Source organism: Cygnus olor, chromosome 20, assembly GCF_009769625.2.
Source record: "Cygnus olor isolate bCygOlo1 chromosome 20, bCygOlo1.pri.v2, whole genome shotgun sequence".
NCBI lineage: Eukaryota > Metazoa > Chordata > Aves > Anseriformes > Anatidae > Cygnus > Cygnus olor.
The window spans coordinates 11,529,030-11,547,849 of NC_049188.1; the positions used below are offsets into that span (position 1 = coordinate 11,529,030).

General features: G+C 55.8%; 1 protein-coding gene across 11 annotated transcripts in view; it reads left to right on the top strand.

Moving 5' to 3' along the window:
* Nucleotides 1-18,820, top strand: part of RAP1GAP2 (RAP1 GTPase activating protein 2) — an 83,733-nt gene that overhangs the window by 50,407 nt on the left and 14,506 nt on the right. For 9 of the 11 annotated variants that reach the window (XM_040532433.1, XM_040532432.1, XM_040532431.1 and 6 more), the window contains 10 exons: nt 4,767-4,851; nt 13,754-13,789; nt 14,002-14,046; nt 14,575-14,607; nt 14,919-15,128; nt 15,376-15,479; nt 16,026-16,104; nt 16,545-16,598; nt 17,579-17,662; nt 18,633-18,733. In XM_040532433.1, coding sequence (XP_040388367.1) covers nt 4,767-4,851; nt 13,754-13,789; nt 14,002-14,046; nt 14,575-14,607; nt 14,919-15,128; nt 15,376-15,479; nt 16,026-16,104; nt 16,545-16,598; nt 17,579-17,662; nt 18,633-18,733 — 831 coding nt within the window. The other 2 variants (XM_040532434.1, XM_040532435.1) reach the window with 2 other exon arrangements.

Consider the following 18,820-nt stretch of genomic DNA (forward strand, 5'->3'; position numbering starts at 1 on the left):
GGCCCCAAGCCGGGGGCTCCAGCCCAGCGGTCAGCCTGTGCTCCGAGGTGCTTTGGGGTGCTGCAGGAGGGCGCAGAGAGGTGGAGAGCATCGCCGCAGGGGTGCCTGGCTGCCCCGTGGCGTGGAGATGTCTTTAACTAGGAGCTGACAAAACAGATGTAGGGTGTAGAGCTCCTGGGCTCTTCCCCTTACAGACGCTGTGGGCTCTTCTCAGCAGAGAAGCCGTGTGAAGCTCTGTGCCTGGCCTCCCGACTGCTTGATTCCCAGAGAGCTCTTCACGGCACAGCACCGCAGGCTGCTTGGCTACTGCTGGGCGGTTGTTTTATTGGTAGCACAGCACATCGAGGCACTGAATGGGACATTTTTATCATAATTTCAGAGCATCAGCAGGGTTTACAAAGTTCATGACCTGAATTTGTAGGTGCTTTAGGGCTGTGACGAGGAGTGCTCTGAAGATCAGAGAGACTTCACCTGTCATCACTGCTCCGGGAACTTGCCGATACACAAACACTCAGAACGAGGGGAAAAGTCCCCACCTGCTCCCCCTTGGCACCCCCAGCTGGAGGGGGCCAGTGCTGCGCGGCAGGGCTCATCTCCCCGTCTTCATCAGGAATCCCTGCCGTTGCGCCTGTGTAACTGCATTAAGGTATTTCCTTAATTAGATTTACTAAGTACGTAGGATTCTATTTTTTTTTTCTTTTTGCTTTCTCTCTTAATTTGCCTAATGAGGAAAATGAAGAAATAGAATTACTAAACTCATGCCTGCATTGCTTTCCGGGAAGCCTCTGCTGTGCCTGGTGCTTGCCCCGGCCCCTGCAGGGTGCCAGTGAGCGGCATGGCCAAGGCCCTGCCCGCTGTGCGCCCTGCAGCAAGTGGCGCGGGGCCACCCTGGTGGAACACATCCTGCAGCAGGCTGTCCCTCTGCGGGGCGCCCAGGCTGTCCTTCAGCTTGTGCCTGCCTGGCTCAGAGGAGCCCGTGTCCAGGAGGTGCTGCTCTGGAGGATGCTTTCGTCCACCCTGTGATGATGCCAGTGCCAAGGGGTGCCAGGCTGGCGCGAGGCGCACGCTGCCCCCCCCCCCCCATTGGGTGCTGCCTCCAAGACCTTGTGTTGCGTGACCGACCTTCGACCCTCGGGGTGCGTGTGCCCGTTGTGCGAAGGAGAGACAGGTCAGCAGTGATTGCAGAGGCCATTTGTTCCAGCCATGACGTGCCAAGCCCAGGCTTCAGCTCATAATCATATTACTGTGTCCTTCCCCACCCCATCCTTGCACGGTTTGCTAATTGCAGCTGCAGACTGCAGGCGCTTCAGGCAGGAGATGTTTTCTCGTGCTGGCCTGGAGCAGAACCAGGTGGCAGCGGGCTGTGCTGTGCTGCGGGGGGCTCCTGGCCCCTCCGGGCTCGGGGGCGCGCGGGGCCCGGCTGTGAGGCAGCACCCAGGGGCAGGGGGGCTGCCAGCATCCCCCGGCCACCCTGTGGTCTCCAGCTCTGCAGGGATCCCTGGGGGATGAGCATCCTGGGTGGTTGCGGGGCGCTGGTGTGCTGCCCAGCGTCCCTCGTCCAGGTCCGGCCGTGCTGCAGCTGGGGCTCCGCAGGGACCTGAGCCCTTTGCCAGCCCCCAGCCAGCTGTGGCAGGGCCACGGCGAGCACCCGCTCGCTCTGGTGCAGTCTTCATGTGAGCTCCTGGGGGCTGCTTCGACATGCAGGTGCGCCCTGCACAGATAAAGACATGCTGATCTTCCTCATGATTCGTTTGTCATCCCCGGAGGGTAATCTCCCCGGGAATTAGGCTGATGGCCCTTGACCCTGTAGCTGACAGAAGAGTGAATCGTGGGACGATGGTCGCAATTTAATATAACGTATTTCCAGTGCATCAAGGCTAATTACAAGCGCCTGCTGGTGAATGGGTTTGTTTTGCTCTCCCTGGAAGTGCAATAGCAGTTCCAGCAGTTTGGCCTCAGAGAAGAAATCGACATGTGATAGAAGAACACGTTGTTAAGTTGTGTGAGTGATTTTATAATACTTAAAATGTGATGCTATGGCAACCTGTTACAAATCCCAGATCAAGTCAAATTATTTGTATGCATCCCCGTAACTTTAATCTTTGTGAGGTCTGATACGTTTTATGCCTTTGAGGCCACTGTACAGATTGGTGCAATCAGCCAGAGAACAGGGTTCAAAGGAAGGAGAGCAAAGATGAGTGGTTGCCTCCAGATCAGCCTGTGCTGTAGTGCCCTAGAAAGTCAAAGAGCAAATAGTAAAAATCTGTCATCCTGGGTGTTTTTTCAGCGGTGGAGTCATGGTGGGTTTTTGGAGAGGAGACAAGGAAGGAGCTCAATGGACAATATGGGCGGTCAGAGAATAAATTCTGCTGGTGCCCCTATGTAGTCCTACAGCATTTCAATTCATTTCTTGCACTGCAAATCTGGAAAATGTTATTTTCTTTTTAAAATGATCTCCAACAGCCTAGAGACATGGCTGTGCAGCACAGCAGAGATGGGGATGGGCTGTGCCTTGATCTCGCAGCGGCCACCCGGGGCAGGAGGGCCCCTGCTCTGCTGCAGCCTGCTGGGGGGCACTTTCCCTCTGCGCATCCCACCTGGGGCTGCGGGGTGAGCCTGGGCACAGCCACTGGTACCTGGTGCTCTTGGAAGAGCTCCGAGGACTGCAACCAGCAATTAATTAGACGTGTCAGAGGTTGGTCCCCCGGCCCATAGGGCTCAGCTAGCCCTGTACCCGTGTGCTGGTGGCCGGGCTGGGCTGCAGTACTGCCCCGGCACAGCCGAGCATCGCCCTGCCTCGCGTGGTGATGGTCCATGGCCGTGCCACCCCCTCCAGGGATGGGGCTATGGGCTCAAACCTGAGCCCTGAATTTCCCCTGATATCCAGCCGCTGTGTCCCTGGCTATAATTTAAGTCCATTATTTCTTGTTCCTTGGTTGTTAACTAATGGGAACTATTGATCTGCGTCCTGTTAGTGCCCTCGCTCTCTCTGTTCACAGCCACTGTAACTCCAGCTCCTTGGCTCCCCTTTCTCCACCTGGGCATAGGAGGGCAGGCGGAGGGCTCCGGCTCGCCTCACAAGGGACAGGCCTTCACCCACTGCCTTGCATCCTTTGCTTCTTTTTGTCTTTTGCATGGGAGATTTGGAGTGGAGGCTTTTAATTTATGTTGTGAAGGGGGCAAAAAGGTGTGGGCCGTGACCCAGGTGCAGGGAGGCGCGGGGCAGCTGGCAGGGCCGGGTGCTGGCAGGGCCGGGGCAAAGCCTGCTGTGGGTGCTGGCGATGCCGAGGCACGGGGCTGGGCCAGGGGGAGGCAGGTGGTCCTTCCTGCCACTCCTGCACGCACAGGCTGGGTGCTAAACGCTTGTCTGTGTGCACATTTGTGTGTGCGTGTGTACATGTATGTGTCTTAACAGATGGAGTTAAAGTCCATCGAGACTGGGAGAAGTCTATTAGCAAAAGCTATTGTACATACAGGCAGAAAGAGCGAAAAGCAGCCCTCGTCAAGCTCTGGCTCAGTCTCTTTCACTAGCAGGGACACATCTGGACAGCCACTCTGTGCTCGCGTAGCGGCAGCAGGGCTTTGCACTTGCTGTTGCCCCAGTGGTCTGGTAGAAAACCAGGTCTGCTCTGGGAGCAATTTGGTAGCACCCTGCAAACGACCTGTGAGCGTGTTCTGATTTGGTAAAAGCGCCCTTTCTGCAATGCAGCTGCTGTTCCAGGCCCCTCACCCCCGGCAGGACCTTCTGTGGGTGCGGGGTGCCCTGTCCATGCCCCGGCTGGCACGGCTGTGCCAGGAGCGCAGGGCAGGGCCTGCCCTTCCAGCTCTTCACCGGGAGTGAAGCACAGCTACTGCAGAGCGGTCTCTGAGCATTTTTTTTTTGCAAGAGGCTCTGCTGATGTACCGGTGCTGGGTGCAGGCACCCCGTCGCGTTTTGGAGGGGCCTGGTGTGCACTGGTGCCTGGCGCCACGCAGCATCGCCCCACGCACCGCGCTCTGCCATCCCGGGGCGGGCTGCCATGGGAACAAACCTCGTTACTGTGAGATAAACAGTTGGACATTTTGGCCCAGTTTCTGCAGGACTAACCTGGCAGGGATGAGAGGAAACTAAATTAAATCTCAGATTTTCTGACTCCCAGAGTAGCATCTGGCACTACCACTGCGTGTGACGATTTGATTGTCTGCCTGGGAAGTGATTTTTTTTTAAAAGGCACAGTGTATTTTTATCAAATAATCAGCGGAGCGCTTTGGGTCCACCTTACCAAGGCTGAAGAGGGTTTTGGGTTGCATTTCTTGGCAGGATCTTGGTACAGGTACTTCTCCCCTGCCTTTCCCAGTGTCTCAAGTCCTTGTGAGACCCCCCCAAAGTGCAGCACCTGTGCCCTGGTGCCGCTCTTTTGTGGCAGTCCCTTCAATGGGCCCTCGCCAAGCCCCAGTCTCATGGAACCTGGCGAGTTTATGCCAGCGCCGTGGAGCTGAGCACCCGCTCCGCCGTCCGTGGGGTCTGTGGTGCTGAGATGTGGGGATGTGTGTGAGGAGCCCAGCCCGTGCAGGGCATGGGGCTCTTCAGAGAACTTTTGTATCACCTTTTTGTGCAGTCGCCTTTTTTTTCTCAGATGTGAGATTATTTTTCAAAGAGAGCATTATGGCCTCTTGGTTTAACAAAAATGTCCCCTGTGTTTCCTTATCTCCTGCCTCCGCTGCTCACTTGCCTCCCAAAACTTTGGGTGCAGGGAGAGCTGACCGCCACTTGTTCTGTTTTGCAGGAAACAGGAGCTGCTGAACAGCTCGGATGTGACCCTCCCGGACCGGCCGCTGTCCCCCCCGCTCACCGCCCCCCCCACCATGAAGGTGAGTGTGCGGGCACTGCGTGGGGGCCGCTGCACCCTCCTGCTGGCGGCCCCGGCGCGTGGGTGTGCCGTCCAGGCGGGGTGCTGGTTTTGGAAACTGAAGCCAGTGAAGAGCAGCACTTCCAACGCAGCAACTGTACCAGTCTGGGCTGTTCTGAGCGGAGCAGAAGTAGGTGGTTTCTGGAGATCAGCCTGCAGCATGTTCAGACACCATCAGCTACAGAGGGGCGTGCGTGCCAATGGGCCTGATCCTGCGCTGCCTGTTACGTTATGCAATCCCCAGCAGTGATGCCAGGCAGGGGGCAAAGCCTGAATGCTGTTACCCCTCTGATCAGCCCCCCAAGCTCCCCTGTGCTGCTCGAGTGGCCGCTTGCCCAGGCGGACCACGTGGCCCTACGGCAGGGCTGGTGGCGTGCCCACCGCTGGCTTCGTGCCCACCACCAGCTCTGTGCCTGCAGGACCCGGCCAGTGTGGCTGCTGGCCCCTGATCTTTGGCCGCAGTGGAGCCAGTGGGTTAAGGGACTCAACTCTGCTGCTGCTGTCAGAGTAACCTGAGTAATCTGTGCAATAACAGAGTTTCCAGACAAAGGAAATGGTAGCTCTTCTCCCTGGGTTGCTGCAAAGTATTCAATATGCTGCCACCCGGGAAATTACTCATTAAGCTGGAGAAGATGAGATCGATGAGAGGATTATGTGATGGCTAAGAACCTGGTTAAATGGTTGTCAAGAGCAAGGGGGCTTGGAAATAGAATATTGAGCTGGAGGAGATTATTAGCAGAGTTTCTCAAGTTTTGGTTCATTTGTACTTTTGTTGATGACCTGGGTGCACAAAGTTGGAGCGAGCTGACAAAGTTCACTGGTGACACGAGGTGTGGCACCTCGATGGTATTGCAGAGGAGGAGAGGACTCAGCGCTGGGAGACAGGGGGGAGCGGGACATGGGGGTGCGGCAGTGGGTCACGTTGGCCTCAGGGCGTGGGGCAGAGGCATGACCCTGCCCACGGCGCAGCAGAGGCACAGGGAGGCAGAGCACAATGCACGTGCCTTGTGCCGCTGCTCCTCGCACTGGCTTGCCCGGCGTCAGCATGGCGGAGACCTGGCAGCTGGGTCCTGTCTGGAGCCGGGTGGGAGCAGAGCTGGGGCAGCTCTCCTCGCTCCTCCCCGAGGGCAGAGACACCTCAGGCCTCTGCAGCATCCCCCGGCTGCGAGTTTCACAGCTGAGCTGTACAGTGCGAGAAGGTTCATCCTTATGTGCACTTTGTACTTTCTGCTTAATTTCAGGCACAGGCTGCAGACAGCTTGCTGGAGATGCTGTCTTCCTGCAGTACAATGCGTTGCTAATGCAGCTGTGTGAGCAAACTCCTCTTAAGAGCATGGAAGCTCTGCCAACAAAAATGTGTTTTCCTGTTGTAGCTTAAATTCCCTGAATGAGGCAGGCTACAACGGCAAAAACCTCCTTTGCTGGTGTAATTCTATGGTCAGGATTGCCTCCCATCAGTCCTCGGAGGGAGGAATTTGTCTTGCACTCATAATCAGCATAGCTGTGCAGCAAAACTGCGTGCAGACCGAGCCAGCAGGGCACAGCACTGAGCGGCTGTGGGGTAAGCAATCCATCTGTTCCTGGGACTCTCCTGCTGCTCTCGCTGTTCCACTGATGTCGGTCCTGGAGTCTCGAGGGGAGGGGAGAGGGGCAGTGCATGCAGCTCCAGCTGCTGGGCTCAGTGTTTGCAGTGCTGTATTTGTCCCCTCCAGCTGGAGCGGGCAGGGATGCAGCCCCGCAGCCAACTCCGCGTCCCCTCTGCACATCTCTCCCTGGCTCTCCCGTGTGGCCAGGACACTGCCCTGCTCCCCGTGGCCGTGCTGGGCATTTCCAGCATGTTGGGACAGGTGGGGGCACAGCACGGGGCAGCCGTCCCGCAGGGTGCAGCCGGCTCAACGCCCGCGCTCCGAGCCGCGTGCCAGCAGCAGAGCGTGCATCCCATCCTCGTGCCAGCGAGGCAGAGGAACAGCCAGCAGATTTCCTGGCTGGACTTCGGCTGGCACCCGGCAAGGGGAAGCCAAAGCCCCCGCGTTGTTTACCATCCGCGGAGGACACCACGTTTCCCCGGGTGGCTCGACGCTGAGCAGTGCAGCGGTCCTGTTTTGGGGGTTTCCAGCAGCAGTGGTGCCCTGTGGGTCCCGGCTGAGGGCAGCCCCGTGTGCCTGGCCCTGCCACGTGGCTGTGCAGGAGCTCACCCTGGCCTCAGCAGCAGCTGGTCCCACAGGGGTAAGGTATTGATCCCAGGTTTTAACTGAGGCCAGTGAATGTCAGAGCAATTAAGGGAGAAAAAATATCATGTGGCTTCTGAGGGATGAGGGCTGCTTTCCTTCTGGAGAAGGAAAGGAAAGGCTGGGAGCTTTCTTACATAGGGGCTCTGAAGGCAGGCTTGAAGGGTCAGCATGGATATTTGACCATGGAAACTGCAGGTGATGTACTGAAGTTTTGCCTAAACTTTCTGGAATTAACTCTCTTTGTAAATCTACCAGTGTTTATTTTTTAAATTCGGTAGCTTTTTAGTGGCAGTGCTTTTCCTTTTCTCTCTCCTTTTTGTGAGAGGAGAGTGGACTGTCTAAGGGACCAAACCTGTTTGCTCCATTTCCCTATCTGCTCTCAGATATTTGACATTTACTGTGAAACGAGCCCCCGGCTCGAGCCCTGATGGTTCCTCGCAGGGGATCCTCAGAGGTCAGGCAGCAAGAGGGAGCAGCTTTCTCTGTCCTGACAAACCAGCCAGGTACAGACGGCGACCCCACTGCAGCCTTGCCACGTGTGGAAGGACCTCAGCATATTGAACCTTATCTCAAAACTAAAACCCACTGCATAGCTGACAAACCACAGCCTGGCCCTGCTGCACCCAGGGGCCCAGCCGTGCCATGGGCAGCAGCGTGCGACTGCTTCCTGCATGTGCCATGCTCGGGCAGCGCTGCCGCTCCATCGCGGTCCTGCCGGGCCTCTGTCCTGCCAGGGAAGTGAGCTGGTGCAGTTTGTGTTGTTTTGCAGAAAGGTGTTAAGCTGCCTGGTAGCAGCTGCTGAAGTTCAGGTTGGATGCTCTGACAGTGAGCGTGCAGCCCCTGCTGCCTCCTTGTGCTTGTTCTGCTGCAGTGCTCCCTCACAGCTTCCTAATTTTGGAGCCATGGGGCAGATGGGCCATGAGCATCCACACGCTGTGCAGGACCACCTGTGTCCTGAAGAGCTTCTGCCTTTGGCTCTGTCCTCACGGTGTTCCACATGGAAATGCTGTCTTGTGGTGATGCGGGGTGCCTGCTGGCAGGGGTCTGCTCCTCCCAGCAGAGCTACACTGGGGGCTACGGGGGCAGCATCTCAACAGTGGGGGGTTCCTTCTTCCATCACGCAGGACCTCGCAGCCCTGGCTCATGCTGGCCTTGGGGACGAGGCTGGTGCTGGAGAAGGACGGTCTGTGGGACCAGGCTCTACAGGCAAGGCTGGCAGCACCTGCTTCACTGCTTGTTCTTCGTCTTTATAATCACGTAATTAAAGCAATTAAAAGGTGATTACCGACTTGTTCTGCTCTATGGCAGGATTAAAGGGCTGCAAAATCTTTTACAGGTGGCACAAATTGTCCTTTTTGAAAGGTGAGGTGGAGCTGGGGCTCTTCTATGGATGATACTTTGCCAAGTGTGGGGGAGCCCCTGAGTTGCCAAACATGAATAAAAACCATATTGTCCTCAGGTCTGTGCTGTGGGGCTGTGCATGGGCCTCCGAGTCCTGGCTGCACGTGTCTGTTTGGAACTTGCCTCTGGCCCTGCTGCTGCTTTGGTCTCAGCTGCCATTCGCGCCTGAAAGGCATGAGCTGGAACCCGTGTTTGCTTAAAATTAAGAGATGGAATGGGAGACGCTTGGGAGAGGAGATGCCAGAGATTTGGGGAGCCCTCAGCTTATGGAAGGGAAATGTGGGGTAACTCCATGTCTGGGAGCCAGACACCCAGCCCTTCCAGAGATGTTTGCTTGGTGCCGTGACCGCCACGGTCAGCACAGGGGGTGCCGGGCAGCCGCTCAGGGCTGATCTAGCTGTGCTGCTGCTGAGAAGCTAGGAAGCAGGAGTAAGTCAAGTCAGTGTCCTCAGTGCTCATCCTGGTCTGGCACTGTTCCTCAGGGATTTTAAGGTGCTTCCCAGAGAGCTGTGTGAGACCTGATGTCCCCTGTCACAGCGGGGGATAAGGGGCACGCAGGGGGTGGGAGCAGGGACAGGAGCAAGTCCCTGGTGGCTGAGACGTCCATTCTTTGGCAGAACCACAAGGGCGTTTAGGCCAAAGCAGTGGCATGCTACCTCCTCCCCAGGCAGTTCTGGGGCAGGAAAGCCCTGCTGGTGCTGGTGCCCAGTCCGCAGCTCCTGGGTCAGCAGTCTGGATTGCCCGGAGCTGATTCTGTGAGGTTTTATGGTTGGGATTTGTTTGTCTCCCTTGGAAGAGCTGTGGCTTTTTTGTGCTTGCAGATGCCAAGTGGTTCCAGCTGGGGAGGCTGGGTGTTCTGCATCAGGCATTTGCTGCTTCCCATCGGGGACAGGGGAAAAGGCATGTGAGTGACGAGGCACCGATGGGCCTGACTTGTCCTGGGTGTCCTGAGACTTTGTGGGTCACCTTCCTTCGAGTAAGCATTAAAAGGAGGGCTTGGGTTTTGGAAGTATTTGGAATGCATTTGAAACCCATTTGGGCACAGGCAGAGCCCGTCCAGCTGGGTGCTGGCCACCCAGAGGCGGTGAGCAATAGCTCGCTCCTCCTGCAAAACCAGTATTCCTGGTGGACGGTGTAAAACTGGTGGATTACTTTTTTTCTGGTGTTCCCTCGGCCTTTTCCCCTGCCAGCCCCTTCACTGGTGTCCCTGTTTCCCTCTTTGACCTCGCACCACAAGGACTTGCCACACACGTTGCCCCCTCGGCACTGGGTCAGGGGGGCAGCAGTCTCCTGCTTCGCGCCGTGCCTCGCAGGCAGCGGCGTTCGCTGTCAGCAAACTGCCGGGGCTGCCGGTCGAGGAGCTGCGGAGTGCCAGAGGGGCCCTGCGACACCACGGCTGCCTGCGCTAATTATGGACATACGAGCTAATTGCAGAGACTGTTAAATACCGCGTGGTTCTCCTCCAGATGCCAGACCCAATTGGTCCCGGACTGATGTGAATACCTGCTGAGCCTCCTCAAATGCAGCTGCATGCACGTGGAGCCAGCTGCCCCCAGGAGGCACCAAGGTGTGCCAGAGCCTGATGGCTCCCGGTGCCCTGGTCACCAGGGCACGTGCTGCATCATGCAGGGCGGTGTGGAGATGCCATCCTTGCTGCCTGCAGAGGCTGCAGTGTCACCGGAGTTGGTTTTCCTGAATCCTTAGCATGCAGTTATGTGTTTCAGCCTGTTCTGCCTTATCTGTGCAGCCCTCTACCCTTCTCCGGTGGTCACGTGCTCTCCTGGCTTATTTAAATGATAAAGACCCAGTGCTTTGCAGGAAGGGGTGAGGGTCCTGAGCTGTGAGCCCGTAGGAGCATGGCTTGGGCACCCCACTTCCAAAGGGACAGCCTGTGGCAACTTTGCCAGCTTGAAAATAAATAATGGCGAGGAAGAAAAAGCAAAATGTCCTCCGCTCATCTGCACTTGCAGCTCAGGCTGCTCCAAGCTATTTATGGCTCTTGGCCGTGGTGGCTCGATGTGCGTGCAGCGTTGGCGCTGATCCTGCAGCCTGGGGGCACGGCCCCGGTGGCCTCACGGAGGGGTCTCGCCAGGACCCTGCATCACAGCGTGGCTGTTACAGGGTGAGGGGGGTCCCTGCGAGGGGCAGACCCCACAGCAGTGGTTGGGACACGGTACCTGCCGCCTGGTAACTCCGGCTGTGCCGGGCTCTTCTTGCTCTGTTGCCCAGACGGGCCAGGTGTAGCTGTGCAGCAGGACTGGGGAGATGGGGACGTGGGCTTGGTGGGAGCAAACCCAGCGTTCCCCTTCCCATCACCTCCTGCCCTCCCCTTGGCTGCCCTGCTGCATCTCCTGCGTGCCCGCCGCCCTCCTGGAGCCACACCAGTGTTCAAACCTTTGCCTGCTTCCTGCCCAACCTGTTTCAGGCATTTCCCCGCGGAGCCACCCTTTTAAATAACAAAGCAGCAGTCCTGCAGTGCCTCTGGCTTGGAGAAACATTAACGAGGGGAGGTGTCGGGGCTGGGGATGGTGTCCAGGCTGGCACTCAGCCTCTGCCGCTCCACGCTGGGCTCCCGTCAGGACGTGTGATAGCAGCAGCAGCTCCCGGGGTGTGAAGACGGCTGTCCTGGCTGATGCGGCAGGGGCGATGTGGGGAAGATGATGGATTTCCTACGGGGCCTGCTGGTGAGTGCCGTGCCGGCCCCAGGGAGCGCAGGGAGGAGGTGCAGGGCAGGCGCGTGGCTGCGAGCACCTCCGTGTACTTGGTCCTCAGCCGCGCTCTCCTGGCGCAGTCTAACTTCTTACTTATCTCTTTCAGTTTTCTTTCTGGGTGTCATTTTCTTTGGAAACCTTCAACGTGGGCATTTACTGGCTGTGCTGCTGCTTCTGCTCTGAGTCGCTCCTAGTCCACAGGCACCTGATTGCTGAAACGTGCCTCCAGGGTGCTGCGGGGTTCTGCAGACACTGCCCCAGCTAACCTGCCTTTGGGCCAGACTCAGTGCTGAAGGAGAGGAATAAATGTGCTTTTCTGTACTGGAATGCTGGGATGTGATGCTGTGCATCCTTTCTCTGTGCTGTCAGGGTAACACATTTAGCTGTGAGGGAGCATGGACATGTGAGCAGGAAGGGAATAACAACTCTACCATTTTTGGCTTGAGTATTTTGTGTTCCTGAGGTCATTAGTACAAGCTACTGGACAGGTTTGCCCTGCCTAAGGTGGCAGGGGTAATGACTTTCCACACTCGTGTTGCCTTTGCTTGCATTTAAAAAGCAGATGCAGTCATGGCAATTCGGAGCAGATAGGCTCGGTGACTCAACTGGAGTAAGGATAAACTCTGTGTTGGCTAAATCCACTGCAGATGACATAACTTCTGACTGAGCGACACAAAGGTATAATTGTCTTAACTGTAATTACCAAAATATTTGTGGCCCAGTAAAGCTTAGCTTCAAGTATGCATAAATTCCTAATGGGTACAGACTGCTGTTTGGTTTATTAAATGTGTGTACACATTTTCTACCGGAACTCACTTTAGAAGTTGGATCAGGTTTAGCCCTGTGGTTTTGCCTGCCTGGTTCTAGCTGCTGGCAGTGGGACCTGAAAACTATTTTAATTGTCTCAAAGAGCATGTGTCCACTGTAGAGACCTGAAGATAAAGTGGACCTTAAAAGGAGCTTGAAATAAGGAAAAGCCTTTTTAAAGTGCTACTAGTTTGGGCACAGAGCTCTTTTGAACCCTGGGTTCATTTTTTTCCTGCTGCAGGTGCAGGAGATAAAAAAGGGGCATAGTCTAAGGGTAGAAATATGGCCAAGGCTGCTGCTGGGGTGTGCTAGTCCCTGGCTGTGCTGCTGTGTCTTCCTTCCACCACAGCTGCTGTGAACTGGAGCAGCCACTGGGCTGCTCATGCAGCAAGCCTCACTTTGGCTTGCTATGTTTATTGGAAAGAAAACCAGTGTTTTTCATTTCTTCACCTCTTCCTCTCCTTTTTCTCTCTTTTCTGTCTTTTGAAAAATTCAGTTTAGTCTAGAGTTCACTGTTATTTACCCCAGTGCCGTGCTCTTTGGCGCGGTGCCGTGACGCCCCTGCCCTATGTCCTGCCCTATGTCCTGCAGTCCTCTTCTGCACAGAGCTTCTGAGAACCAACAGTGCCGGTGCTACCGGTCCTGCTTCCTGCTCTCCCTGCCCAGACCGAAGGGAGGCTGTACCCGCAGCCTCTTCTCAGCAGTGTGAACCATCATCCAGCCTCCTGCAGACGCAGCGATGGATAGCCAGAGCAAATGCAGATTAAAGGAGGTTGGGGAGAGGAGGAAAGAAGCTGCTTCACCATATCTCCAGCAAAGCCACATATTGGTTTACTGGGAGTGCCCCAGTATTGACAGCTGGAGTCTGCCTAGATAACCTATTTGCACATACCCAGGAGCAGGACAGGCCATGTGAGGGTGGGGGACCATGCAGCTGATGTCCCCAGCGGCTGTACTGCCAAGGGGACAGCCCCGCAGGTGCTGGTGTGTTGAGGAGCCGGCGCTGGCCTCAGAGAGCGGGTTTTCCCATGCCCTTGCCCCGGTCCTGCCCTTGCCTGCTGTGCCCCGGCTACCCCGGCAGCACCAGCACGGGAGTGAGGGGCTCTGGGAAGTGCAGGTAGGGCGAGACAGGAGCAGCATTTCCTCAAATCCCCCCTCTTGTCTGTGGTCGTGCACCCACGAGCCTGCCCCAAGCTCTCAGCCCATCCAGAGGTGCCGGGGGGCCGGGATGCTGGCGGGATGTGGAAGCCCCTGGCAGCGGCAGGGCTGGTGACAGGCTGTGAGAGCGGGATATGCTGCCTGGCCATGGGGTCAGGACAGCCGAGCCGCTCCGGACCATGTCTCCAGCCTGTGTCAGCACTGCAGGGAGCTGGAAACGTGGGACTGAACGGCCTGAGAAAAAACTGGGAACAAAAGGGACCCAAAGAGGTTGTCCAAACTACGGTGCCAGCACTGATGTGATTAGAAAAAGAAATAACTAAAGAGCCTTTATCAAACTTTACACAAGGCAGGCTGGGAAATTGTCCGGGGTGAGTGTTATTTGCAGGTTGAACTGCACGAGAGCAGGGCAGGCTCTGAGGCACGCCAAGGCACCGGGCACCGCCGGGGCTGCCGGCCGCCAGCGGGAGGAGCGCCCGGCCGCAGCCTGGGCTGGGGCTGCCTGACCTCGTGCCCGCTTCAGTCGGACAGGAGATTTCTCTCTTTTCTTTTTCAGTCTGCAGAATTCTTCGAAATGCTGGAGAAAATGCAGGTGAGCAGCGGTGTGTCAGTGAGGTCTGTTTCCCAGGCTTGCCCTCCCCATGTCCGTCCCTGTTTCGCGGTGTGCCGGCTCCCAGCAGTCGGCTCCGCTCCTGCCGCTGCCTCAGGGTGACTGTCGTGAAACGTCCTGCCCTGCCCTGCCGGCACCCCCTGTGCTGCTGAAAACATCTTTGTTATTCTGTCTGTTGGTTTTGTTCCAAACAGGCACCAAAACTTGAAGAACAGAGAACTGGAAGCCAAAAGCATAAGGTTTGTTGATTTTTTTTTTTCTTGCATGGATCTTTTCAAGCACCCCCCCCCTATCTCTACAAATCTGGGCTTTAATGTTTGTAGCCAGAGACAGTCACTGTAAGGACTAAAGAGGATTTAAGTGTTATCTAAAAGCAAGGCGCTGATTGAATTGCAAAGATAAGAGAGTGGTGCATGTAAATCTCTAATCCAGCTTTGTGTCCAAACCTGTGTACTTCAGTGGAGAGTGATTTAAAATCGTTGGGTTTTGTATGAGGCATGGAGAAGCTTGTACCACTAACTGGTCGGGGGAGCGGGGTGCAGCAGGACAGGATGCTGGGGGCTCACAGGCCAGATCCGGGCCGTGCCGGGGGCTCAGCCGCCTCTCCCGACCTCGCAGCTCAGCGCCTGGGTCAGGTTTGGGGCGCGGATTGGCAGGACCAGCTCACTGGGCAGCACTCCCCGATTGTGCTGGGAAAGGCTGTGGTTTTAAGGGACGGCTAGCAGGGAGCAAATACTCATAGGTGGTGTTGTGATTCCTTTTTCCAGGAAGACTACATCCCGTACCCCAGCATCGATGAGGTGGGTGCTGTGAAACACGCTGGGGCAATGCCTTTCCAGAAGTGCTGACAGAAGGGGAGTGTGCAGAGAGCCTGTTCCCAGCAGGAGCTGTGCAAACCCCATTTCCTCTCCCCTTGCTCCATCTCTGTGGCTGAGCTTTTCCTGGGCAGCACATGAGCCCTCTTCAAGGGGAGGGAAGAGGCACTGGAGAGGGGCAGGATCTGCCCTGCGGTGCAGGGCTAGGGGCTGCTGCAGGAGGGGCAGCCAGGGTGGGGGCGACGAGGCCGCACAGCTGCACCCTGGCGCTGCCCAGCTTCCCCATTCCTCCCCAGATCCTCGAGAAGGGCAGCCCCTACCCACTGATCATCCTGCCCCAGTTTGGGGGATACTGGATCGAAGACCCGGAAAACCTTGGCACGCCCACCTCGTCCGACAGCAGCATCTGCGAGGAGGAGGAGGAAAACCTCAGCCCCAGCACCTACGGGTACAAGCTGGAGTGCAAAGGAGAGGCCAGAGCCTACAGGAAGCATTTTCTGGGGAAGGTAGGTGCCAGAGGCAGCAAGGAGGCAGCTGAAAAATGCTCCCACCCTGCCCAGGAGAAAAAAAGTAATCCTACAGTTGTGAGCAAAACAGGCAAATTTTACAATTTGCCTTCTTGCAAGGAGAAGGGATGGCTGGTGTGCAGCAACGGCCACCGTGCCCAGACACCTGCAGGAGCCCGGGGGGGTGCATGGCAGTCTCCTGCTGTGTGCAAGGTGAGCCACCTTAACCTGCTTTCTCTATTTGTAGGACCATTTAAATTTTTACTGTACGGCCAGCAGCCTGGGAAATCTGATTCTTTCTATTAAGTGTGAGGAGGCAGATGGCACTGAATACTTAAGGATTATACTCAGGTATGGAGAAAAGAAGCACAGTGCTTAGCAAAGTGTTTTCTCTTTGGAAGGCTCTTGCTTTGTTTCCGCTCTAAATACTGTAGGTGTGCTGGCAGCACACATGTGTCACCTGCATGGAAGGGCTCGGGTTGGGTGGGAAGCCAGAGGCATCGTCCTGTGTTGTGACTGCCTGACTTCTGATAATGAACACAAGGCTTTGATATGCTGCTGAAACCGAGTGTGGAACTCTCCATGACACTGGGTAGTATCTGTCATATCTGTCACTGTCCTTCCTGTAATCTGACAAGGCCCAGGGTGGCTGAACTGTTGTCTCATTTCTCTTCCAAACTATGAATATTTTAAGATCTGCAGAGATTAAAAGAAAAAATGAGCCTTTGCTTGCTAACCCAGCCCAGCAAGTCCAGCAGAACATCTCCCAGGGCCTGGCAGAGCCTCCTGCGGCGAGCACGCCACAGAGCCAGCCATGGCTGGCATGCGGGGAAGCTCCGGTGCATCTGGTATTGCAGGATCCTCCCGAGCATCCGTTCATTTCTTTTTCTTTGCCAGGTCCAAAGTGAAGACATTGCATGAAAGGATCCCTCTGGCAGGATTTAGCAAGCTGCCTAGCATCCCACAGATTGCAAAGGTAACCGGCACGGGGTGCCTGCTGTGCGGACATGGAGCGTTCGGCGAAGCCTGTGCCACTGGTGCTGGGCCTGTGGGGCCTGGGTTCTGCTGCCGGGGTGTGCTGCCGGCCCTGCCCCTGGCTCCTGCCTGATCCCGGGCAGGTGGCTGGGTGATTTCAGGGGGAAGGGGAGGAAGAAGCAGCACCCGTGGGGAGACCTGCGAGCTGTCTTGCTACTTCTGCAGTTCGGCAGCCGACGGGCCACAGGGCATCCCAAAGCAGGGGGGATGCAGAGGGGGAGCTCCCACAGTCTGGTGCAGGGTTTGGCTCCCTGATGAGACACTTGCAGCCATTCCTTTGGATTTCCCAGGCCGGGCTGCCCGTGGCTGCCTGCTGGCAAGGCTCCAGGCAGGGTCCCAGCGCTCCTGCGGGGGCTGATGACACTTTTCCCTTGCTCTCAGGCCTTCTGCGATGATGCCTCCGGACTGAAGTTTAACCCAGTTCTGTATCCCAAGGTGAGGATCTTACCCAAGTTGGTTGCACATTCACCAAGGACAGGTAGGGTTAATTCTCCTTTTCTCCCATGACCCAGAAGCTCTGATACAGAGCATAGGCACTTGTACTGCATCTTCCTAGCTCTGTCCCTTTGAGAAAGTTCCCCTCAGTGCTTTGTATAGATGCAGGGTGTAAGATACTGTTTTTATCTGGGCTCAGCATTATAGGATCTGGGGTAGGACCTGCGTGCACCCACCATGGTCTTGTTTTGGAGCTGTCCTCCCAGGCATCACAGCACCTGCCCCAGGCCATGGAGAAGGAGGGAAAGGCTGTGAGGTGTGAAACAGCCTTGGTTTGATGCCTTGAGGTTGACTTGAAACCCAGAGAAAAGTGTTGAGCTTGTGCTTGAGAGGCTGTGTGGGAAGGGAAGCCGCGATGGACGGTTGGCTCCGTGGCAGGACGCGGTGTTTTACCAGCACGGTGTTTTACCAGCACGGTGTTTTATCAGCAGTCCCTGCAGGGCACAGCAGGTTGTCCTCACTGGTGACAGGGCCGGGACTAGCTCGTCCCCCCACTCCAGGATCGCTTGGCCTAGAGCGTGCTCTTGTGCTGCCACAGAAACCCATTATGGGGAAGTTATACAGCAAATCCATCATTTTCAACTACCTTTTATGTGGCAGACTTTTTATGTGGCAGGCCCAGCAGTGTGTTACGAGGCAGTTTCACCGCCCTTTGATGTAGCCGAGATGAAGGCAATTCATTCATCCATTTTCATTACTCATGTTGCTACCAAACCATCACCTGGAAGTCTGAGAGCAGCCGCTGCCCACTTCAGGCTGACAGACGCCTCAGAGGCGTGCCCGCACGGCAAGCACTGGTTCGGCAGAGCGGGGTCGCTGCCTGCTGCAGCCACGGCAGGGCCGGCGCTCATGGCGGCAGGGCCCCTATGGTGGTCGCTGGTTTGGACCACTGAATGAAATTGTGGTTTGTTTCACTCCAGGCGTCCCAGATGATAGTGTCTTACGATGAACACGAAGTCAACAACACATTCAAGTTTGGTGTGATCTACCAGAAGTTCAGGCAGGTGAGTAATCCCCGCATCGTGCTCAAGGAGCGTGTCCTGCGGCACCAGGGCTTCTTTGTCAGGAGACGTGTGGGACCCCTGAGCCTGAAATTTGGCCCTGTAGTTAATTTTGGCACGTGTGACACACCGCGTCACTGGTGTCCTTACGAATAATGCATTTCTTACTACTTGGATGTTTCCCTGACTCAAAATATGATGTGGCTGAAGAAAAATCAATATGAAAATCAGCCTGCAAGCGGCTGTAGGGAAAAATGGATGTGAAAATGCATTTTAGCAGCCGTGGTGTTTTAATCAGATGTATGTTTAGACAGTGAGACCGTTACATTTGTTTTGGAAGGCTGTAGGCTATGCAGACATGCGTTTGCTGAAAATGCTTTCATTAGCCTAGGAACACTGGATGCGAAGCACGGAGACAGCTGAGTCTTATAATTTACCAAAGATTATTCTGACAGGCACCCTAATTATCCTTACATATTGCATTTTATTTTGGATTGAGTAACTCATGGAAGACCATAATTACGGTCTTGTTGTTTTGAAATATACCACACAAAGGATGATTAAGACTTAGATTTTTCCAATGAAATATTAATCTGTGTTCCAGTATTACCCCTGCTTTATCGTCACGTCTCTTTCTTTTGGTCAGAAGTTGTTCTCAGCAGCTTTACTGCTGGAATTTCTTGGTGGCTGAAAGGGCTTTGAACCTTCCCACGCTGTGGCTTATGCTGCGCTGGCAGCTGGGAGGCACGTTCGGTGGTGCAGAGCGGGTGCTGAGCACGTTGTGGTGGTGCACGGCACGTTTGGTGGTGCAGAGCGGGTGCTGGCAGCGTGGGAGCGTCCCCAGCCCCTGGAGCCCTCTCGGTGTGGCTGCAGCCCGGCCCTGTCCTGCCTGGCTGGGAGGTGCGGGCTGCCGGGAGCGGCGCAGCCCTTTTGCGTTGGCTGCCCTCCTGAGATGGGCTCGTGTGTCCTGTAGACCCAGGAGGAAGAGTTGTTTGGCAATAATGAGGAGAGCGCTGCCTTCAAGAACTTCTTGAATTTGTTGGGAGACACCATAACGCTGCAGGACTTTAAAGGGTAAGTAAAAAGAATGATTTTATAAATAAATTTAACAGGACACCATATAGTATGTAAAGTACCTCTCATGCGAGAACAGAAGTCATC